At 42.3% G+C, this 22,131-nt stretch overlaps 3 protein-coding genes and 1 long non-coding RNA gene across 5 annotated transcripts; 3 read left to right on the top strand and 1 right to left on the bottom strand.

Annotated features, from left to right (window-relative positions):
• Window positions 1-2,245: 2,245 nt before the first annotated feature.
• Window positions 2,246-3,538, top strand: LOC111843483 (uncharacterized). Its single transcript, XR_011992263.1, has 3 exons — window positions 2,246-2,278; window positions 3,232-3,302; window positions 3,412-3,538. It is a non-coding gene; the product is annotated as an uncharacterized lncRNA (long non-coding RNA).
• A 1,345-nt stretch (window positions 3,539-4,883) lies between these two features.
• Window positions 4,884-9,019, top strand: rabepk (Rab9 effector protein with kelch motifs). 2 transcript variants are annotated; one of them, XM_023811069.2, is made up of 8 exons: window positions 4,884-4,969; window positions 5,401-5,462; window positions 5,587-5,741; window positions 6,177-6,332; window positions 6,850-7,011; window positions 7,144-7,293; window positions 7,678-7,827; window positions 8,737-9,019. In XM_023811069.2, the coding sequence occupies exons 2-8, from the start codon at window positions 5,410-5,412 to the stop codon at window positions 8,958-8,960; spliced, it is 1,050 nt and encodes a 349-aa protein (XP_023666837.2). In that variant the 5' UTR covers window positions 4,884-4,969; window positions 5,401-5,409; the 3' UTR covers window positions 8,961-9,019. The 2 variants fall into 2 exon arrangements, with proteins under 2 accessions (XP_023666837.2, XP_023666835.2); XM_023811067.2 differs by having other exon boundaries at window positions 7,636-7,827.
• Window positions 9,019-15,575, bottom strand: LOC111843454 (endoplasmic reticulum chaperone BiP-like). The gene is made up of 9 exons (XM_023811065.2): window positions 14,804-15,575; window positions 14,154-14,301; window positions 13,635-13,866; window positions 13,386-13,523; window positions 12,780-12,892; window positions 11,768-12,158; window positions 11,267-11,504; window positions 10,971-11,135; window positions 9,019-10,782 (listed from the first exon to the last, which is right to left on the bottom strand). Exons 2-9 carry the CDS (start codon window positions 14,276-14,278, stop codon window positions 10,220-10,222), a joined length of 1,965 nt encoding a protein of 654 aa, XP_023666833.2. The 5' UTR covers window positions 14,279-14,301; window positions 14,804-15,575; the 3' UTR covers window positions 9,019-10,219.
• A 550-nt stretch (window positions 15,576-16,125) lies between these two features.
• haus4 (HAUS augmin-like complex, subunit 4) lies at window positions 16,126-21,059 on the top strand. The gene is made up of 9 exons (XM_023811066.2): window positions 16,126-16,561; window positions 16,883-17,022; window positions 17,458-17,589; window positions 17,810-17,950; window positions 18,144-18,240; window positions 18,342-18,487; window positions 19,731-19,861; window positions 19,986-20,054; window positions 20,665-21,059. The coding sequence occupies exons 1-9, from the start codon at window positions 16,495-16,497 to the stop codon at window positions 20,846-20,848; spliced, it is 1,107 nt and encodes a 368-aa protein (XP_023666834.2). The 5' UTR covers window positions 16,126-16,494; the 3' UTR covers window positions 20,849-21,059.
• Window positions 21,060-22,131: the final 1,072 nt, after the last annotated feature.

The following is a 22,131-nucleotide window of genomic DNA, read 5'->3' as shown; positions in this document are numbered from 1 at the left end:
AGCAGCAGGCGGTGCCGCGGGCAGAGCGGCGGCAGTAGCGGCTGTTGCTGCAGGCCAGTTCGGAGCCGGCGGTGCCGCTGGCAAAGCGGCGGCAGCTGCGGCAGGTCGTGCCGCGGGCAGAGCAGCAACGGCAGCAGCAGCAGCAGGGACCACAGGCAGGGCAGGCGGGTCAGCAAGAACAGGCGGGTCAGGCAGGACAGGCGGGTCAGGCAGGACAGGCGGGTCAGGCGTAGCCGCTGGCAGAGCGGCGGCAGCTGCGGCAGGTCGTGCCGCGGGCAGAGCAGCAACGGCAGCAGCAGCAGCAGGGACCACAGGCAGGGCAGGCGGGTCAGCAAGAACAGGCGGGTCAGGCAGGACAGGCGGGTCAGGCAGGACAGGCGGGTCAGGCGTAGCCGCTGGCAGAGCGGCAGAAGCTGCAGCAGGCGGTGCCGCGGGCAGATCGGCGGCGGCAGCAGGCAGCGTAGCCGCGGGCAGAGCGGCGTCAGCAGCAGCAGGCGGTGCCGCGGGCAGAGCGGCGGCAGTAGCATCTGGTGCTGCAGGCGGTGCCGCGGGCAGAGCGGCGGCAGCAGCAGCTGGCGGTGCCGCGGGCAGAGCGGTGGCAGTAGCAGCTGGCGGTGCCGCGGGCAGAGCGGCGGCAGCAGCAGCAGGCGGTGCCGCGGTCAGAGCGGCGGCAGTAACAGCTAGTGCTGCTGGCAGGTCCGGAACAGGCAGGTCCGGAACCGGTGCCAGGATCGGCGCCGGGCGTGCATGCGCTGCCCCTTTAAGGGCCTCGGGGATCCGGGGAATAGCGTCCCAGACGGCCCGGGCCCCTTTAAGGGCTAGCCGCGTACCCTCGAAGGGGGCAGCTGCCCGCGAAGGTTCCTTCGCGGTGGCTGTGATGTCCTCCGGGGCGACGGAAAGAGGAGCCGGAGAGAAAGAGCATGCCCTCAGGTAGATCACCGGTTGGGCTTCCGGGGACCTCTCCTTACGTCTCTTCTTTCTCCGGCCATGGCAGGGTTGAGGTAGGGCTGTCGCGGAGAGGGTGAGCGGCTGGAGCCGCCTCTCCGTTATCCTCTCATACACCTGCCGTAAATTATCGCGGACGTCTGCGATGACGTGTGCTTCCGTAAGCGGGGTGATCTCCTCAAGAAGAGTCCCGCTCCGGCTGGCTAAGTCCAGGGACACAGGATCCTCCTGGATCTCTGGTTGGGACAGCCAGTATATAACCTCTTGTAGCAGATCGAGGCGTTGGTCCTTGATCCGCGGAGGTTCGTCGGCGAGATCCGTCATTCTGTTAGCGGACGGCAGGGAAGCGAGCCGGGAAGCAGGCAAGGCAAGCCGAGAATGCAGGCAAACGGGGTTTATTCGGGCAGACAGGACCAAAACAGCGACAAACATCAATGACGGATCTGGGGAAGACTGACTCAGACACGGACTAAATACTATAGACAAGCCGAAACAACAAGGAACAGCTGGGCACGATCGGGAAAGAACACGTGGAGAATGAGGGGGCGTGGCACACATCAGGAGCGGACGGAACGGATCATGACAACTGAGTTCAGTTCCTTTAAAAAGGACTATATGTGAAAACACCCTGAGATGCATGGTACTTAAGTGGATCTAAATTATTATAAACTTACTAAAAAAACATCCCACAGATGAAGTTCCCAGTTGAAGACATTTGGCTGTGCCCTGTGAACTTTGGTACACACTGGATTCTTGTGGTACGTGTTCAATTATTTATTAAGCAGCATACTTTGTTGTTAAGAAACAGTTTCTTGAAGATTGTGTTATTCTTATGTGGGTTTAATTAGCAAAAACTATTTTAAATACAACATTTTTTTTTAGATTGTCAACATCTTAGCGAGGACAATACTGCTCATAGACCCCATGGGGAATGAAGGTTTTTATGAAAGGAAAATTCTGCGTAACTGGAGGTATGTATGATACTGAAGTATGATTCTTAGAAACAACATATCTTGTTTCATTATAAATTGCTTTGTTAATTTTCTGAGGATGAGAGGGCACGAAGACGCCAAAACGGAGTGGCAGTTACAGACTCTGCAGCACAATAAGCAACAGGATTCCAACAGTTGCGGAGTTTTACTGTTAAAAGTACTTATTCAAATTATTCTATTTATTGTTAACTATAATTACAATTTTACATTATAATGATGGTAAATCTCACAGTTCGCAGAACACTACCTTGCATTTGGAGAGGTCAGTGAGGTGCTCACCACTATGGAAGCAGTTGCGCTGGAGCGAATGCAGATAGCTTGCACCCTACTTGAACATCGAGGTAAGTTCAGTAATGTCCTTATCACATTAAAAGTGGAGGGTTCTTCAAATCTGGAGCTCGATTCCTAACCCAAGCCTTGTTTTCAGTTCTCCCAGGTAGTTAGTTTAATAATTACTGATTCTGATTGGTCAGAGGCTTCACACCTGACTGACAGGTAAAGGAAGGCTGGAAAACCAGCAGTGCTCGGACCTCGAGGACCGTGATTTGAATAACCCTGTTATAGTGTGTAATTACAATTTAAATAGTACTTTTCAAACAGTACAGTACAAATAGTACTTTTCAAACATTTTGTGAAAAGACTTTTCTCAAAGTCTAAATATAAAAATTTAGGAGAGTAATTTGCTATGATGTATCTTCCTAAACACGTTATCATTATTTTTAAATTATTCAAGGAATAATGTTTGAATAACATTGGAAGCGTCTAGGAACAACAGAAACTCAGCAATGAAGTGACACCATGTAAAGTAACAGAGCGGGTCACCGAGTGCTGAGGCACATAGTGTGCCGCAGAGAATGATTCCTGGTCTTAGAGGAATGTCTTATGAGGAGAGGTTAGCGGAACTGAATCTGTTTAGCCTTGAGCAAAGGAGACTAAGGGGGACATGATCCAGGTATATAAGATTCTAACGGGTCTAGATGCTGTTCAGCCAAATGGCTATTTCAATATTAGTTCAAATACTAGAACTCGTGGCCATGAGTGGAAATTAACGAGAGAACATTTTAAAACAAATTTGAGGAAGCACTTCTTTACACAGCATGTAGTTAAAGTATGGAACAGTCTTCCTGCTAGTGTAGCAGAAGCGAAAACCCTGGGTTCCTTTAAATCAGTGCTAGTTAAGATTTTAACAACTGTGAGCTATTAGTTAAGTTCTCCCCAAACGAGCTTGATGGGCCGAATGGCCTCCTCTCCTTTGTACATTTCTTATGTTCTTATGGCCATCGATGTGTTTTAGGGAATGCTGAGGACCACTGCATTGTTTGTTCTACGTTAGATGCTGAAGCTGACCGCAGCATGATTGAAATGGTAAAAAAAACCCACCATAAGTCATATTATCATTAATTGCTGATCATGTTTAAAATGTTATGTAATAGTATGTACAAAAAGAATATGAGCTATTTATTTTCCCTTCTAGGTGCAGTGTGATTCTTGCCACAGATGGGCACATTTTGAATGTGCAAAATATAAGTAGAGCCACCTAGAATACAAATGCAAAAAATGTGAGTAAAGCATGTAACAGGTTCTTATAAATAAAATTTCCCCCCATTTCTCCTTGTATTCTGTGTTATCATTAAATGAATGTGTGCTGAAAGCATGTCTTGATGGGGTAATTTGGCCATCAGAACATACTACCTATATAAATACAAGCAGGAGGCATGTCTTGATGGGGTAATTTGGCCATCAGAACATACAGTACTACCTATATAAATACAAGCAGGAGGCATGTTTTGATGGGGTAATTTGGACAACAGAACATACTACCTATATAAATACAAGCAGGAAGCATGTTTTGATAGGGTAATTTGGCCATCAGAACATACTACCTATATAAATACAAGCAGGAAGCATGTTTTGATAGGGTAATTTGGACAACAGAACATACTACCTATATAAATACAAGCAGGAGGCATGTCTTGATAGGGTAATTTGGCCATCAGAATGTACTACCCGTATAAATACAAGCAGGAAGCATGTCTTGATATGGTAATTTGGCCATCAGAACATACTACCTACAGTATATAAATACAAGCAAGAAGCATGTTTTGATAGGGTAATTTGGCCATCAGAACATACTACCCATATAAATACAAGCAAGAAGCATGTCTTGATATGGTAATTTGGCCATCAGAACGTACTACCTATATAAATACAAGCAGGAAGCATGTTTTGATAGGGTAATTTGGCCATCAGAACATACTATCTATATAAATACAAGCAGGGAACATGTCTTGATAGGGTAATTTGGCCATCAGCACATACTACCTATAGATATGTACGTTGGAGGCATAAACCACATATGGTAGCATATTCTGATAAGGTAGACATGACTATAAATTTACGCTACGGTAGGATGTTTTGATAAAGTAGGATGTTTTGTCAGAACACCGGCTCCGTCCAAAGAGCCGTTATTCCCATTACTACACTGTTCTGCATGGAATATCGCATGTTTTTTTATTCTAGTTTATTTTATTTTAATTAATGCTCAAAATACAATTACACAAACACAGAAGCACAAAACATTCGTATAACATCCATAACATCAACAACGTCCGAGCACAATGACAACACAAAACAAAGAAAAGATTTTAAAAAAACAATCCAACAAACTAAAGTCCTCGGATAGCCAAGTCTCATTGCAATTTTCCCGTACATGTAGACCAATGCACCAAAATAGAGAGTTGTTAATTCTTTGTGGAAAACAAGGGAAATTGGAGGAGTTCTTAAAAATTTGCATTTGTGGATGACAAATTTACCTAATAGCAAAATACAGTTAATTGCAAGACTCACATAGTCATTTTAGGACATCGCATGTTTGACCGACCAAGAGGTCCGCCCCTCGCTATAGATCCGCCCCCTTCCCTGCCCTAGTGGTTTTGGGGTGGGGGTGGGGGTGGGGGTGGTTTAACTTGACTAATGCATCTGATTTAGTAAGAATATCTGCGCCGGATGCAGCTTTGGGATGCTCCAAAACGGTAAATCAGCGTAACTAAGATGCGACGAGCTGTTTCTTTTTTATCTATCTATCTAGCTGACTAGCTGTTTAGTCACCGAGGTAACAGTATCTCGAGTTATTGTTTGGTTGTGCGTGACAGCCGCCCTGCGATCTGCTCGTACATTTTTAAACAGCCACCACGTCGTTGCTTGCAGTTAAAAGCTGCAGTAATCGGGTAAAGATCTGGTTGCATCCATTGAATAACATATTGCACTTTTTGGTGCTGCGTTGTTTTCAGTCTTGACATGAATTTCAGCGTGTCGTCGCTGTGCAGTAGAACCTCTTTCTTTTAATAGTTACGTTTCTGTCATGGTGAAACCTCACAATGTGACGGTATTTCATCTACGTATGCTTACTTATCTGGGCAGTCTACAGTAAACAGTAAAAGAAATAAAATATCAATCCCAACAGAGCACAATAATGGAGCTCCTTCCTGTGCTTGAACCGGAAGACGAACCACGAGAGGGTGTATGGTAAACACCAGCACGTTGCCGACAGCTGATTCATTATTTAGTTGTTATGTATTTTGTTTATTTAAATCTCATTTTCCCGGCGACATTAGCTGCGTGTTCATCCTGTGCCGGTGCTGCTCGGCAGGTACGCCCTGATCCCCAGGGGAGGGGGTCCCGGAGTCAGCGTGGGCCACACGTGTACTTACATCCCAAGCAGTGACGATGGAAAGGGAAAGATCCTCATCGTCGGAGGGGCAAATCCCAATGGCAGTTTTTCAGATTGCCATGTCATAGACCTTGGTAAACTTACCGGAACTTTACACGTCTTTTATATTGTGCATAACTACATGCAGGGATGCGCATTCACCTTTAACAGCGATACGTGCGGCATTGCATTATCGTGCACTTGAACCTTAATTATATGGTAATTCGTACTTCATTTACGGTATAAAGTTAAAATTATAAAGTTAAAGATTAGTTCTTGTCATAGCAGCGCAAATGCACATAAGATAGGGACACATTTGCGCTGTTACAACAATCGACTGCCGCACGTATCGCTTTTAAAGGTAAATTCGTACTTGTATGTACCAGTTATGCGCATCCCTGATTATATGTCTGACAGATACATATTTAACTTCCAAAACGAATCGCATTGGCGCTTGTTCCCGTTTTGATCGCAGACTGGGGTTTGCTTTGAGGTCCTAACCCTAACCTAGCCATGCCTTCCGTGGGCAGACCGCCACGAGTGGGACGCGCCCGAGTGGGACGGGCTGTCTGCGCGCTACGAGCACTGCAGCTTCGTGCCTGCGAGCAGCCCGCGCAGCCTATGCGTGTTTGCCGGGGCTCAGCAGAGCGGCAACCGCAACAGCATCCAGTCCATAAACGTGGAAGGTAATGGCCAGGCCCATATGTCTTCTCATATGGCAAATATTATAAGCTAATGCATAAGTTTTCTTACGTCAACACGGTCTTTCACGAATGCTAAAAGCAATTTAATGTCTTAAACATGACTTCAGCGGTAAATTAAACAAAGTACGGTGCTGTTTCTTTTCTTAATGTTCTTATTATCATTAAAGCAGCATGTACTCAGAGAAGTCACAGAATGAAGCTATTGTACCCTAGTCAAAACCATGATATTCACAAGATGACATTGATTGTGAGTGTTGTTCCACGTTCTTTATACACTGTTAATATTTATATCATCAGCATTGTGTACTCTTGTAATAAAAAATAATCTGCTCTGAAAAAAATATCAGTACACTAAGCATTTTAACAAACTGAGCTGTCATAAGTTGTGGGCGGTTTAAAGTTTGCCTTGTATAAAGTTTTGACATTTGGATAAATATTTTGCACATAGTTCTTGCTGGGAATCATTTTAAAGCCTTGGCTCCTTGGCCTTTGTCCTCAGAAGCGACGTCGTGGAGAAACGTGCCAGTGACAGGGATCCCCCCATCATCCAGGACCTACCACACCAACTCCTCCTGCGCAGGCGACAAGCTCTTCGTCTTTTCTGGGGGGGAAGCTGGAGCCGCCCCCGTGAATGATCCCCAGCTTCATGTCTTTGACGCAGGTGTTCATCACTTCAGATACTAACAGTAACGACGATTATTTGTTAAAACATCAGAGGATCACCGTGACTTTTTAGTTTTGTGTCACGCGAATGTGCGCGTTTAAAACTTACCTGCCATTTGTCCGCACGCAGGGTCCTCGACCTGGTCTCAGCCAGAGACCCACGGGAGAGCCCCGTCCGCAAGGCACGGTCACGCTGTGGTCACCGTCGGCTCCAAGCTTTACGTTCATGGAGGGCTGTCGGGGGACAAGTTCCACAGTGACATGTTCTCCCTAGACACACGTAGGTCCACGTTGAAACATCTCCAGGCCGCCGTTTCCTGAAAAAGGTCACTACGAAATACTCAGAGTGGGGACATATATCATTTAGTTATAGAAAATAGCTACCCATGAGATTTATTGGATAAGCAGTCAGAAGATGGATGGAAGGATGGAATAGGCTATTGGGGCAAAATCCTATTTCACTGTATTTTTATATGCATTTCTCTTTGTTATTAAAATTCTCAAGCAAGTATGATTTCCATTACATGTTTATAGGGAGGCATAAGTAGTAAGAATTGAGACAAATGCAGAGGTACATTTCTAAGAACATTCATGAAAGCTGCAATGTTTGTTTCTCTGGGAGAGGGCACCACTGAGCCACACGTGCATTCTGCCAACCCTGCAGTGACCATGACGTGGGAGCGTGTGAGAACCAGAGGTGACGCCCCCCCAGCCGTGGCTTCCCATTCAGCTGTGGCCGTCGGGAAGAACATCTACGTGTTTGGGGGCATGACGCCAGCCGGAGCCACGAACTCCATGTACAGGTTCCACACCGGTGAGGCTGTGGCTCCTGCTTCTCTGCAGAGGCTCCTCATTTTTCCTCGTTTAAAAGTCGTCAAGTCGTTTCAGGGCACCTGAGTGGCACAGCAATGAAAAGATGTCATCATTCAGGAGTGTATTTATGAATTAGCATGTTGCCGATAACATACAATACTGTGCAGATGTCTTAGGCATTCAAAGAAAATGTTTAAATGATCTTCATGTTCGTAGAAAACTGTGATGCTATGTCTAAGTGTGTTGGTTTAGCCATTTCAAAATCGTTCCTAAAATCACTCCAGTATTTGCAACAACCATTTGATACACCTGTGTACTTTTTAACTGGACCACTGGCACACCGTCTTTGAGTAATCAGTGTCTACTAATTAGGATAATCAATTAACTGAGCTAGTAGTGAAATTTTAGTGAATGTGTTGAATGGCTGGGGTGCCACTGAGGAGATGTTTGGGAACTGAAGCGGTCTTCTAGCCATCCAGCAAGATATCAGTAACTTTTAGCAAAGAAGAAATTATTGTTGGTTTTTATTGTGTTGCTTTTAACTTGCATATGTTGCAATGTTTGTTTTTTTTTTTTTTTTCGAGCAAATACACACTACCCAGATTTTTTCTTTTTTTTTTGTTTGCCTAAGACTTTTGCATATTACTGTATAACAAATCAAACAGGATTTAAAGGGATTACTGCCTACAATAGTTCAGGGGCACCGTAAGGGGGAGGGGGGAGTAGACAGGCCATAAAAAATTGGAATGCTATTGGAAATTGGATTGCTCTGGGGTGGGGGCCTAATATAATATGCTTTCATGGGGCCTAAAATTTCCAGCGGCACCTCTGGTTCGGTTAGCATATGCAGCTCTGAGGTTCTGTTTGAATTTTCTAATTCTTCACTCCTATTTCCCTCGCAATCGAACAGACAGGCAGCGCTGGGCCCTGATGAAATTCAGGGGGCACCTCCCCCCAAACCGACTGGACCACTCGATGTGCGTGGTGCCCTGGCACCTCCGAGCTGAGTCCAGCGGCGGGGAGAAGCCAGCTGGGACTCCTAAACCGGACACAGTGCACCTGTGCTTTGCCTTTGGCGGTATGGACACGCAGGGCGTGATCCACAGCGACTGTGTGGTTACTGTGCTGATGTGAGGCAGATCCCTGAAAGAAAAACACTGAATAAAAAGCTTTTTTTTTTTTTTACCTTTTAATGGTTTTTTAGTGATTTATTACAGTGCAAACACCAAAGACATAAAAAAATAAATATAGTTACAAGAATACGACAAAAAAAGACATGGAGACAGTCGAAAGAAAAATAACATACACCTTACATATCCATAGATGTGTGTATGATTATAATTGTCATGTTATGTATCAAATATACGAGCAAATGATTGCAAGGAATAACAAAGAAATAAGCATAGCCCCTTTCTTTGAGACATGGGTGTCTTACATCCTCTTACATTTTTTTTTCTAAACCTATTAACTAAGAACACATGGTTCAAAGAGAAGAAGAAAAATTATCGTTTACAATGTATTACATGCTTAATATAAGAGCAAACGTAATAGTTAGCAGTGTCAAAACAAGTAGTGATTTATAAAGTACAACAATATGACCCTTTTCCAAATCAAATTCACACAAATTGTATGTAATTATAGTCAGATGAACAAACAAACCGGGCACACTTGTGAGTCTGTCGCTGTCTCATTGTTCTGGCCTGTTTTTTAACATTTAATGTTTTTTTAAGGATTCCTGTTCAGAAAAGTGAAACGAAAGTCATCACATATGGTGATACTGTAGTCTAATAAAAACAGTCTAGTTTTGTTTGAAAGCTGAATATTGCAACAAGTCCCTTGTTAAAAAGTGACACGCAGTAGGCTATACTGAAATACTGAAGCATGTATCTGCCAGCCAAAATATGCCTGAGATATCAAAATGTTCATTTAATTCACAAATCTGGGGACAGGAACTAGATCAATATCATGAATGAAGATTCACGCACTGGGAGACACTTTCAGGCAAACTGGTTAGGAGCCACACCTGCCTGAATATGACGGGTCTGTTGGCCATTTATCCAGTCAATACCTTCTGAGAGGCAACTTTTTTAAATGTGTCTTAAGGTTTCACAAGGGAATATCATAAGCTTAACATGGCCTTGGCTGCATTGTTTAAAGATGAAAACAAAAGCCAGTTGTTATTACATATGATATTAGTTATGCTTAAAAGTCAGACAGTTAAGTGTTCCTTGAGCTGTGAATTCAGCAGCTGGAAACCTGAAAGAAGCAAATTTGAAGTTTCACTTTACAGCAGATGATTTACGCCTCCAGTCTTGTTCCTGCCTGCATAATTTCAGAAGCAGTTCATTATAATCCAGTGTGTATATTTAGAATAAGAGCTGAAGGCTAATACCCTACAACTCATTGTGCTTATTATGTTGGTCCTGCACTCCATCAGGTGGTCCACTGGTATTGTCATATAACTTGCTTATGATTGGTTGGACCACCTTCTCAAGCTGCTGCTTCTGTGCCTGCAAGTCGTCAAGTTCAGCATCCTGATGAGACTCCATCCACCCAATGTTCTCCTCCACAGCCTTCCCGATAGCCTCCTTGTCTTCTGAAGACAGCTTGCTTCCCAGCTTCTCGTCACTGAGCTGGTTCTTCAGAGAGTAGGTGTAAGTCTCCAGTTCATTAAGGGCATCGATGCGCTCTTTCATCCTCTTGTCCTCCTTCACGAAGAGCTCTGCGTCCCGTAGCATGTTCTCGATCTCCTCGGACGACAGTCTTTTCTGGTCATTGGTGATGGTGACCTTGTTCTTTTTGCCGGTCCCCTTGTCCTCTGCTGTCACTCGCAGGATGCCTTCAACGTTGACTTCAAAGGTCACTTCGATCTGTGGGATACCGCGGGGAGCAGGCGGAATCCCACTCAGGTCAAAAGTTCCCAAATGGTGGTTGTCCTTGGTCATGGGACGCTCACCTGAAGACAGACAGAAGATATGTTATATACCGTTTAAAACAGAAAAGTTTTTTCATGATCTAAGTGGTGGTGGTTGAAGTGGTTCCCTACTGGTTGTGTCAAGCGCTTTGGGTGTCTTGAAAAGCACTATATAAATGTAGCCTTCATTAATTAATTCATAATCTAATTAACAAGGAAAAGGAGTTCACCTTCATAGACTTTGATAGTGACAGTGTCCTGGTTTTCAGAAGCAGTAGAAAAGATCTGAGACTTCTTAGCAGGCACAGCAGAGTTCCTCGAGATCAGCTTTGTCATCACACCACCAACGGTCTCAATACCCAAAGTCAGTGGGCAAACATCCAGTAGAACGAATTCTAGACGGGTCAATAACATAACATTTAATGTACTAGTGAACATGCATTCTATGCCCTGAATAAAACCTAACTGGTGCTGCAGTGGTTCAGTAATGTCACATGTCAATATCACCAAAGGTCTCGAAACTCACCGTTCATTTTTTCCCCAGAGAGCATTCCGGCCTGCACCGCTGCCCCGTAAGCTACAGCTTCATCTGGGTTGATGCCCCGGGAGGGCTCCTTCCCATTAAAGAACTCCTTCACCAACTGTTGGACCTTAGGTATCCGGGTGGAACCACCTATTAGCACGATCTCATCAACATCTGACTTTTTCAACCCAGCATCTTCCAGAACTTTCTGTACAGGCTTCAGTGTGGCACGGAACAGATCCTGTGTGGAGAAAACAGAGTAGAATTAGGGTAGGCAGGGCTTAAACATAGGATTATCCTTGCCACGTTATGTAAAAAGAATTTCCCCTCAGTATCAATAAAGTATATTTCACCCTATCATATCATATATTATGATTATTGGGTGTGAAATGGTGAATTTGTCATTGCTGCCTCAGTAAGGTCTTTTTAAAGAAAACACTCACAAGTTTATGTCTGAAAAGCAAAGATTTCAACATTCTGCAACCCAGGTTTAAGCCCAATTACCACATTGAGCTCTTCAAACTTGGCTCTGGTGAGAGTCTCGGAGAAATCCTTGCCCTCAAAGAAGGACTCGATGTCGATGCGGGCCTGATGCTGCATGGACAGCGTGCGCTTGGCCTTCTCCACCTCTCGCCGCAGTTTCTGCACAGCACGGTTATCCTTGCGCACATCCTTGCCGGTGTTCTTCTTGTACAGCTTGATGAAATGTTCCATGACACGTTGGTCGAAGTCCTCCCCGCCCAGATGGGTGTCTCCATTGGTGGCCACTACCTCAAACACCCCGTCATCAATGGTGAGGAGGGACACGTCAAAAGTGCCACCACCCAGGTCAAACACAAGGACGTTCCTCTCTTTGTCAGTTTTGTCCAGGCCGTAGGCAATAGCAGCAGCGGTACTGAAGTGAAAGAGTGCAAGAAAAAACAAGATAATCATGCTGAATTTTTAAATGCAATGTCAATTTTATTTCTAAACTATAGCTGACAAAACGCAGATCCTTGATGCAACATTCTTCTGGCAAGACAGCATTTTACTGAATAGGTATCAGGGAAATTTTGGTTGTCCAGCAGCAAACCAGTAAGGTGCATAACTGTTAGGTTTCCTCTAGGACCAAGCAAAAACCTTTAGCGATAAATAAGGCAGATGCTATTTGCACCCAGGTGTCAGTAGCCAACAATGCTGATTATTATTATTATTATTATTATTATTATTATTATTATTATTATTATTATTACATGAAATGAGCAGTCTAATCTGTAAGACCAAAACAAACAAATTTGGTGGGAAGATGACAATTCCTACCCATTTCCTGACCCAACCCACACATGTAACCATGCATGTAACACAGTGTTTATGTTTTTTGTGGAGCCAGGGGGCGGGGCCTGAGGAGGCTGGCTGTAAATAGCCGAATAGAGGAGCAGATGCTATTTGCACCCGGGTGCAAACAGACACTCCAAATAAATAATGGCACATATCCAGTCGTTGCTGTTTAGCTCATCAGCAATGCACCATAACTTACGGTTCATTAATGATCCGTAACACATTAAGGCCAGCGATGACCCCCGCGTCCTTAGTGGCTTGGCGCTGGGCATCATTGAAGTAAGCTGGAACAGTGACCACGGCGTGGGTGACCTGCAGGAAATACAACAAAGGAAAATCAAATATTTAGTAAGAGTTAAAGCTTCCAGTTGTTGATACTTATATACTCCAAACTATAGAGCCAAAGATACCATCCATTCCCCAGTAACTTCGTTATTCTGGATTCGATGGCAGTGCAGTATTGCACATACACACACACATACACATGTCGGGTAAACATATCTTTATGGGGACCGCTCATTCATTCTATGGGAAAAATGCTAACGCTAACTATGACAACCTTAACCCCTACCCAGCCCTAACTATAACCATAAGTAAGCAAAGTTTTTGCATTTTTAGTTTTTTTCCATTGCAGTCACAGATTATTATTAAATTGAGTTTTCCCAGGAAACTGATCCCCATAAGGGAAAAAAAACAGATATTCATCATGTAAGGTAAGGTATACCCACTCACACAGACACACACACACACACACACAGTAACCACAATCCACTGTACCATGATGCCTTCGATTAAAAAAAGATACCTTCTCTCCCAAATAGGCCTCTGCTGTCTCCTTCATCTTAGTCAGCACCATCGCAGAGATCTCTTCTGGAGCTAAAGTCCTTGTCTGGCCATCACTGATATTAACCTGAATTTGAGGCCTATTCATCTTCTCAATAACCTGGGTAAGACATCAAGCCAGTCATTGGGAACATAAATTAACTGAATTTCATGAGAATCAAGCAAAGTTATTCTATAACACAAGGAGATGGACTTGTAAAATGCATCCCACCTTAAAGGGAAGGTACTTGATGTCTTTCTGCAGATTTCCATCATTCCAAGTGCGGCCAATCAGTCTCTTGGCATCAAACACTGTGTTCTCTGGGTTGGAGGTTAGCTGGTTCTTGGCAGCGTCACCGATGAGACGCTCACCCTTTGAAGTGAAGGCCACGTAGGAAGGTGTGATGCGGTTACCCTGGTCATTGGCTATGATCTCAACGTGGCCATTTTTGAAGACACCGACACTGTATTTGAGAAAAGACAGTGGTTTAATTAAGTGCAATAGGTTAAAATTATTATCAAGGTTGGTAATTAATATAAGTCTGCCAAGATACAATTCTAAAAACCTAAAAAAGTTGATGGATAATTCACTTTTCATCTTAATGTGAATTCCTGTTTTTCACATTAAGTCAGTTTCTCAAACCAGTCCTCGGTGACCCCCAGACAGTCCACATGGTGTAACGATGCATTATATAACAGCTCTGCATTGTGTAACAATCCGGCAAAATGTAACAAATGAAGTCAAGCATACCAGGAGTAGGTTGTGCCCAGGTCGATCCCCACTACTGTGCCCACATTCTCCTTCTTGTTGGCACCATCAGTGATGTCAGCAAACACACTGGCAGTGATGAGTAGAAATGCACAGAGTATTCTCATCCTTGAGGTAATCAACTGTTCAGCTGGATCATTAAACACACACACACACACACACATACAGGTTTAATTCATTCCAACAAGAGTGCAGTCTATTATCTGACCATGTATCATCCCATTAACCAGTAGCATTAATACAGTACATATATGAGAGATACTTGTAACTGAGAATGGTGCATTTTGCTAAAATAACAAGTGAAAGGTATTTTGGGTAACTAACTGTTATATACAGAACAGTCAACAGTCACACAATAAAAAGAAACACACATGTCTTCTGTTCTCCATAAAGTTACTGATAGCTGGTTAGATGTAGCGAAAAACACAGCTTTGGTTCAGTAATCTATGTTCAGGGGCAACTCAAAAATTTCACGTATTCCTTAAATTTCACCACCAGCTCACTTAATTCATTTAATCGATTATTGCAAAATTATAATGATCTATTATAAACAATTAATAATAAATGCAACAATTCCACTTAGCTAGTTTCACAAGCATAAACATTAAAAATCACATAATAAAATAACATACCTTAACGTATGACAATTAGTTTTCCCCTCTGAAGCAGTAGAAAAGAGCGGCAGAATGTCTCTTTTTTTTCCTCAGTGTCTCTTTATTTCTAGCTGTGAGGTTTTCGATATGAACATCATTGCATGGAACAAACTTCAATTATATAAACCGCTTTCTCACCGTGGAAGCCCATCATTGGTCGAAAAAAATATATATCTGGAAGGCGTCCATTGGCTAGGAGACATTCGCTGCTTATTGCTCATCTGGAAACGAAATACTGTACGTCGATTTCATTAGTAGTGACTAAATCTGTTAATTTTACCTGCTGATAACGTAAAAGTATTGTTTAAGTTTAATTACATTATTTTCACTCCTTATGTTTCATTCTGTAGTTTACATCACCTTTGTATTGCACGTATTTATAAAACTATTCCATAGTTCAGGCTGAGACTACCGCAAAGTCGAGGGAATATTCAAACTGTACGTTGCATCACCATTATTGCAGACCAGTTGCATATACGTTCGAAAAGATGCTGACTCATTCTATAGCGTGAATGCCATACTACTATTTGTCATACTACTGTCCACTATTTAAGAAAAGACATTTATAAAGAATTTTATGTCACTGATGAAATATTTTGAGTTATTGGTTAAAATATTCTGAGATATAATTTTACATGAGTTTGTTCGAAACTAACATATATTTCATCTTCAAAAGATCATACAACTAGTCTTACTAATTGCGAAATTAAACATGGTTAGCACATTACATCTATGAATGTAACCAGTTTTATATCAGTTATGCAGTCAAATGTGTTTTATTTTTGTTTGTCTATTGATGATGTGGGAGCTGTATTTTTTTATTTTATTTTAATTTCGCATATGACTACTTCCAGATCCTGAAGGAATCTTTCTGCGAACTACAGGGGGCTGCCGATTTTAACTTATGTTATAAAATTAATTAGCCCCATAATGAGGAAATTTTATTCTTTAATATACAGGATATATAAGGCATTGTAGGACAATACACTGCACAATGTATTGAATACAATACTGTGCAATCCTATATTCCTAGGCGATGGGAGTCACGCAATAACGTGCAACTCTTGTAGCATTTCCTTGTTGTCATTCAACGTCACCTTCGGCGGACGACTACAATGTTTTCTCGGAAGGGGGAGTCAGTATTTAAGAAAACACAAAGTATTGTACAGCGAAGAAAAATGCACTTTGCAGAGTAAATTAATAAATAATATAATTTTAACTATAAAATTAAAGATATGCACTAGTTAATTAAAGCATTTTTGTTTTGTATTTTATTTAAAGTGAGGTACACACCCCTGTTAAATGACGTAATAAGTGTTAGAAAGCGCGCGATGTTGGGGTGTTCGGTGTTGCCCGGTTTCTTTAAGTTGAGTTCTTAGTGGGTTATCCAGTGGTAGTTGTAATGGTGAATGTTACTTTGAATAGCTAATCTAGTGTTGTATACGTACGTATATACCATTGTTTTTTTTTTGCTTGTGCTGCTTTTCTTCCAGTTAGTACCAATTTTCTGTTACTACGGTGAATGATTGGCAGTTGGAGAAACGAAACCGTAAAACTAATGCTACAGTAATATAACATTATACAGATGCGATTTAAAACTAAGAATCGGTGGTGATTAACGACTTGTTTCGACTGGAGGAGCGTGTACCCATAAAAGAAGTCGTCTTGTAATGTCCGTGTGCCCAGATACAGCATCCATTCCTCCCTTGGGAAAAGGGGACAATCTTCATCAGCAAGGTAGCCATGTGATATGTATATACTTCGTTTAATTTATACTGCTGGTTTTATTATTTTAAAACGTTGTCATGATCAAATTGAAATGAAGCATAGTTGATCAATTCACGATGTTTCGCACTATTTCCGTGTTCGTACAGACAGACAGTATGACTTTAACCCACGACAGAAGATTTTTTATTTATAATATATCTCGGAATGAAGGGCAGACCCTTGTTTGATGCATGCCTGATGCCCTCTTTTGTTAAAAGGAAAATGCTTTTGTGCGGGATCTGAGGTCCTAAAGCCTAATTAACAGTCTGTATCCCATTGCCGCCCGTGCAGTCTTGGCTTCCTTCCCACTATGCCAACTGACAGAAGAGGACCTCGCTCAGAACCCGCTTTTCTGTAACCTCTTGGTGGCGCTGTCTAATCATGTGGACCACACCGGGCTGACAGTGGCCCTGAAGAAAGATCTGGAAAAGGTAGGACCATTTCTTTGGACAGACCGTAGCTCTTCCAGTTCATTGTTACTGCTGTTGGAAAGCACCTTTGGGTGAATGTCAACGATCGCGTGTAGGAAGGACTTTATCATGTTTTCTGGTTGAAGGAAAAACAGAGGCCAAACTGTATTCCCAAGTTTATTGCATTTTTAGATTGTGTTTAAACACTAGCAGCATCTGTGCGACATTTAAGATCTGAATTATAATGATATATTTCCGGTATTGTTATATTTTATAATTGTTTATCTGATGTCATTATCACAAAGTAGTGTGCGTTCTTGTGGCTTTTATATAGTTTGATATTTAATGGAAAAACTTGCATCAGGTTATGTACCTGATGCAAAGGTTCCAGCCAGCTGTGTGTATTTCTTGGTGTTTCCTGGCTGGTAACCAGCTGACGTCTTGTGGGGGGTGCAGACTGACAGAGACCTCCAAGCACAGAGACTGAGCTGGCTGCAGTCAGAGAGCCTGTACCGGCTGCTGCAGGAGATGATCCAAGACCACTGTGTCAGAAAACACCGCAGTGGCACCTCATCAGAGGATGACAAGGTTCACTTCTGAGCATCTCCATTAGATGTTGGGGATGTTTTCAAATATCTATTCTGATACCAGTCACACTCAATAACACACCTAAAATAGAATTCCTAAAACCTGTTTTTGAACCATTTTTTAACTATATTTAGTAGTAAAATCTGCTATGCAATGACTTGGCCATTAACCTTACATTAACCATTAAAATTACATTTTTGTTTTATCCACCTGTGTGTAGTTCTATGACACCCTGGAGCGCTGTCTTCTGGTGGCCCAGTGTGTGAGGCAGCTAGACCCCAGCAGTAGCACGACCCAGGACCAGCCTCTCCTGTTGGGACTGTCTGCTCAGCACGTGCTGGACCTCATGCCCCCTGAGCAGGTGCACCAACCACAAACATCAGTGAATCTGGACTCATCTACATACATCTCAATGCATGAATGAATGAAGTAAAACGGATGTAGATGCAGATGCTTGACACACCCATGTTAAACATGGAAATGCATAACACTAACTTGAGTGCCTGGACGGGTTATTCAAGTTATAAACTGACCTTTTGACACTATCTCACTAGGATGTGCGTCGAATGAAGCAGAGACTGCTGATGGAGCTGGAAGGGCATTTGAAAAAGAAGTGTTTTAACATTCTTGCATACTACCAGCCCGATTGGGGTAAACCAAGTGCTACCAAAAATGAATTGTTTTTTTGACATGTTTTTCTGACGTGGCTTCCTCCGGACACTCAGTCTGACGTTTCATGTTAATCTCCCCAGAGGACGAGAGTGAGGGCCTGAAAAACTCGAAGTTGTCGCGGCTGCCAGAGAACCTTGAGAGCGAAAGCAAGAGAGCAGATGCCTTGAAGGAGAAGGCCAGGGATAGCGCCGCCCTGCTGCAGCGGCAGACTCACTGCTATCTCTCCGTAAGTGCTAGCTGGATCTCAGTGACGTACTTGTCTACATTTCGTTATATGTGCTTTCATGGGTGTTCCTAAGAGTATAAATATTTTGTGTGGATAGTGAATGCATTCAAGGTGAGTAACTTTTTCAAAAGGATGATTCGTATGGAACCTGTGGTCTTGTTCTTTTGTTTGAAACCACATTTGACTATGAATCAATTAAGCAACCAACAGTTTCTGTGTACAATTAGATTGACTTGAATTAAACAAACGTACTCGGTAAATTATTTGTGGTGTTATAAACAAACATGAATGGGTTACCATTTACATGCATTATAATTTATTCTCTGTTTGATGGACAGTTTGGATAACAGTAACGTAACCTCAGAGACTGCATCACAAGGTGCTTTTACTCTGCACCAGGTACCAAACTTTGGTTACTTCAAAAAAGTACGAAAGTCTATGGTACTTCTTGTGTTTGTTTTCTACTAGCTTGAAAAACTGGTACCTGCACAGAATGACATCAGCGGTGACCAGCACCACTTATGCACTACATTACCCTTGTGTCCCGTTTCTTCCATACGGTTTGCTATTATAGCAAATACTTTTGTGTTTCTTGTCATGCCATCCAGTTATTAGATCTGTTGTTCTGACCGGATCGCAATTAAAGCTTGGTTCTCTTCATTTGTTCACAAATCCATTATTATTTCTTATTTTTTTCTACTTAATTTATCATTGTTTTTGTTGAGTTGTTAACTAAATTTGTTATATTTGGCTGTTATATTTTGTGTTTGCAAGGCAGGCTGTCTGCATACCAACCAACAATAAACATGTTTACAGTAAACACGTATGCAAGTTACACCTCAGAGTACCAGTTTGGTACTTCAGTACCGGTACTGGGTCGGAAGTGAACGGAAAAATGGGCAGTGCTGATTTTTTTAGTAGCAAAAGTTGGATACCTGGTGCATCGGAAAAACGCCCTAAAGTCGATGCCAGGACCCCGTTCCTGCTTTTGATTGGTGGTCAAAGAAATGGAAACACAAATTGGAAATTGTATTTTTATGACTTGAAAGGTATATTTCTGCAATGTAACATTTGGAAAAAGTACATTCAAATTTTTTTTTTTTCTCAAATAATAAAAATCATCAAGAATCTTTATAGACAATGTATGTCATACAGAATCTTCACTATTTTAAAAAAAATCATATTTTTATAGTATAGAACCCTTGCTGTGAACCCTTTCCATCTCATTCCCCTTGGTCCACAGGAGGTGATGGGCTGCATCCAGATCTTACAGTCACTCATACTGGATTATCGGCTGAAAGCCCAGAGAGAGCTGGACAGGAAGAAAGTGGAGTATCTGGAAGCTAAGTGCCAGATAGTGTGCTGTAAGATCAGGTGGGGGACAGTGCCTCTCCAAGCATGCCTCGTGCTGGCCGGCTGCGTGGGCTCTGCGAAACTGCTGTAGCTGCTGATTGCTGCAGGGCAATTAATAGGCCTAACTGGCCATTTCCTCTCACAGAGCCGAGATGCTGCGGCTTCAGGTAGATACCTACACAACAGAGAAAATAAGCGCCCACCGCGTAATCAGGTAAGGCGAGTGGGAATGATCTTCAAATAAAAGTGCAAGTTGATCTGTTTAGATGGTACTTTGTATACATTTCACAGTGTGGATTTTTTTTTGCTTTTCGTGTGTATCTCTCCATCTTCTAGAAACATCTTGAAGACCATCTGTTCCATCAATTTCTCTTTACTAACCTGTTGCCTCATTACGTTCGCTAGCAAATATGTTGCACTTCTGGTCCTTGAATAGTCTTTTGAGGTTCTTGTTTTGTTAGAAGTTGTTGTGTAGCTCCTGCTCCAGTACTGTTTACACTTCTACCTGGGCTTTCTTTAGAAGCTCAGCCTAGCTGCACTTGTCTTGTCGACTCCTTCACAGCAAATATGTTTGTAATGTACTATTTGTCTCACTTGTACGTTGCTTTGGACAAAATCGTCTGTTTAATGCATAAAATGTAAACATATCCCATCTTTCCTATGAGACATACAATCCATTCTGTGATTATAGTGTAAAATAGATTTTATTGCTGTTCACGGTGCATGCATTTTGCCTGATTAGTTAATAATAGCTTTGTTCTCTGCATGTTTCCCATACTGCCTTATATATATTTTTTTTTTTTTTACATCTTCACCATTTCCAGGAACAAGCTGGACACGGAGCTGAAGGCCATCCGGGCTGAGAAGCAGACGGCGGAGTCCACGCTGTCATCCTTCGAGATCCTGGGCCAGGAGTTCGAGGCTTTGGTGGAGCAGTACTCACAGCTCCGGCTAGAGATCGAGAACAAGCGCTGGGCCCTAAAGGAGTTCTCCAGGCACAGTCACTGAAAGAACTGCTCTGCACCTGGACTGAAATGAATGCACCCGCTTTTTGTGCTGACATAAATATGGCATGTGCTGTGTAGATATACCTTTGTTTGTGTTGTTGTCACTGCTATAAATGTGTAGTGCTAGGTTTCTAGGCAACTAGTGACTTAATTTCATACTGACTGAATGATTTGCATGTTTTTCTTGAAAATAAAGGAGGCTGTCTTCATTATTGAATGGTCATAATTAACCATTTCATTTGGCTCTGCTGAGAACACATGGCAGGGTGTATATATGATTAAGAATTTTGTCTTGGTTTCAAATGAAGCCAAATTACAACGGCACACAATAGTCATATACAGTATTTGAGCCAGCTGTACTGCACAAAGAACAGTTTCTTAGCATAATTCCACTACTGCAGTGACTGGTCAAGCTAGTTTTCCAAGTACAGTATTAGGTAACAGATGTGTATCACCAGTTCAAAAAAATGGGATGGCAAAGCTAAAATAACAATAACGTAGAAATAAAATGCGAAACATCTAATTTGCATAATAATGAAAGTTATTAATAAAAGTAAACTGGTGACAAGTATCATTACTGTGTTCTGAGAGCACATTATTAAATTAAACATCAAGCTATTCAGGTAGACCTCAAACGGGACACAAAGTCACTTGCTTAACTAAGAAAACCCAGCAGCGCCAGTTTTATTTGCAACAGCTGGAGATATGGATCCAAGCGGTTACAAACTGCAATGGCTCAGCTTTACACTGCTGCAGAAGAATGCATTGTTACACCCTCTGTTTGTTTTGGGTCTGCACCATTGTGCTCTAAGCAGAGATTACAGCGAAAATTGTGATGTACAGGACAGGACTAAGAAAATAATGTCTGACTTCTTCCACCCTGGTCACTTCCTCTTCCAGTATCACCCTTTGCGGACAAAGCTTTGAGACATCAGTCCAAGTACAGCTGCCCATTGCCCTCCTAAACGAGGCCACTTTGTCCTTTATACTCCCATTTACTCTAAGCTGATTTTCACATATGCCAGTTAAAGCTGTTTGTATCCCACATCTTGCCATCTCACTTATTTATATGCCTACATGTTTAATCGTTTATTTATTAATAGCACATTTTCATATTTTCTATCTCTCTTTTTAAATCTTTATTCTATTTCTTTTAAGTGTTTTTTGTCTTGACTCTATGTTTAAATTGTATACTCCTGCCACCACCAAAACAAATTCCTGGTACTTTTTATAGATGGTGAATAAAATGATTCTGATTCAGATTTTGATTCTTACGTCAAACGC

The sequence above is a fragment of the Paramormyrops kingsleyae genome, chromosome 7, assembly GCF_048594095.1.
Source record: "Paramormyrops kingsleyae isolate MSU_618 chromosome 7, PKINGS_0.4, whole genome shotgun sequence".
Classification (NCBI taxonomy): domain Eukaryota; kingdom Metazoa; phylum Chordata; class Actinopteri; order Osteoglossiformes; family Mormyridae; genus Paramormyrops; species Paramormyrops kingsleyae.
This window is presented reverse-complemented; position numbering and strand designations above follow the sequence as displayed.

Coding starts and splice junctions, on each gene's coding strand:
- rabepk (XM_023811067.2), top strand. CDS start 5,410: ATGGAGCTCCTTCCTGTGCTTGAACCGGAAGACGAACCACGAGAGGGT. Junction 5,463..5,586: donor GAACCACGAGAGGGTGTATG/GTAAACACCAGC, acceptor GCTGCTCGGCAG/GTACGCCCTGATCCCCAGGG. Junction 7,012..7,143: donor GCTTCATGTCTTTGACGCAG/GTGTTCATCACT, acceptor GTCCGCACGCAG/GGTCCTCGACCTGGTCTCAG.
- haus4 (XM_023811066.2), top strand. CDS start 16,495: ATGTCCGTGTGCCCAGATACAGCATCCATTCCTCCCTTGGGAAAAGGG. Junction 17,590..17,809: donor CCTCATCAGAGGATGACAAG/GTTCACTTCTGA, acceptor ACCTGTGTGTAG/TTCTATGACACCCTGGAGCG. Junction 17,951..18,143: donor ACCTCATGCCCCCTGAGCAG/GTGCACCAACCA, acceptor CTATCTCACTAG/GATGTGCGTCGAATGAAGCA.
- LOC111843454 (XM_023811065.2), bottom strand. CDS start 14,278: ATGAGAATACTCTGTGCATTTCTACTCATCACTGCCAGTGTGTTTGCT. Junction 13,867..14,153: donor CTGGGCACAACCTACTCCTG/GTATGCTTGACT, acceptor TCTCAAATACAG/TGTCGGTGTCTTCAAAAATG. Junction 11,505..11,767: donor AGTTTGAAGAGCTCAATGTG/GTAATTGGGCTT, acceptor TTCTCCACACAG/GATCTGTTCCGTGCCACACT.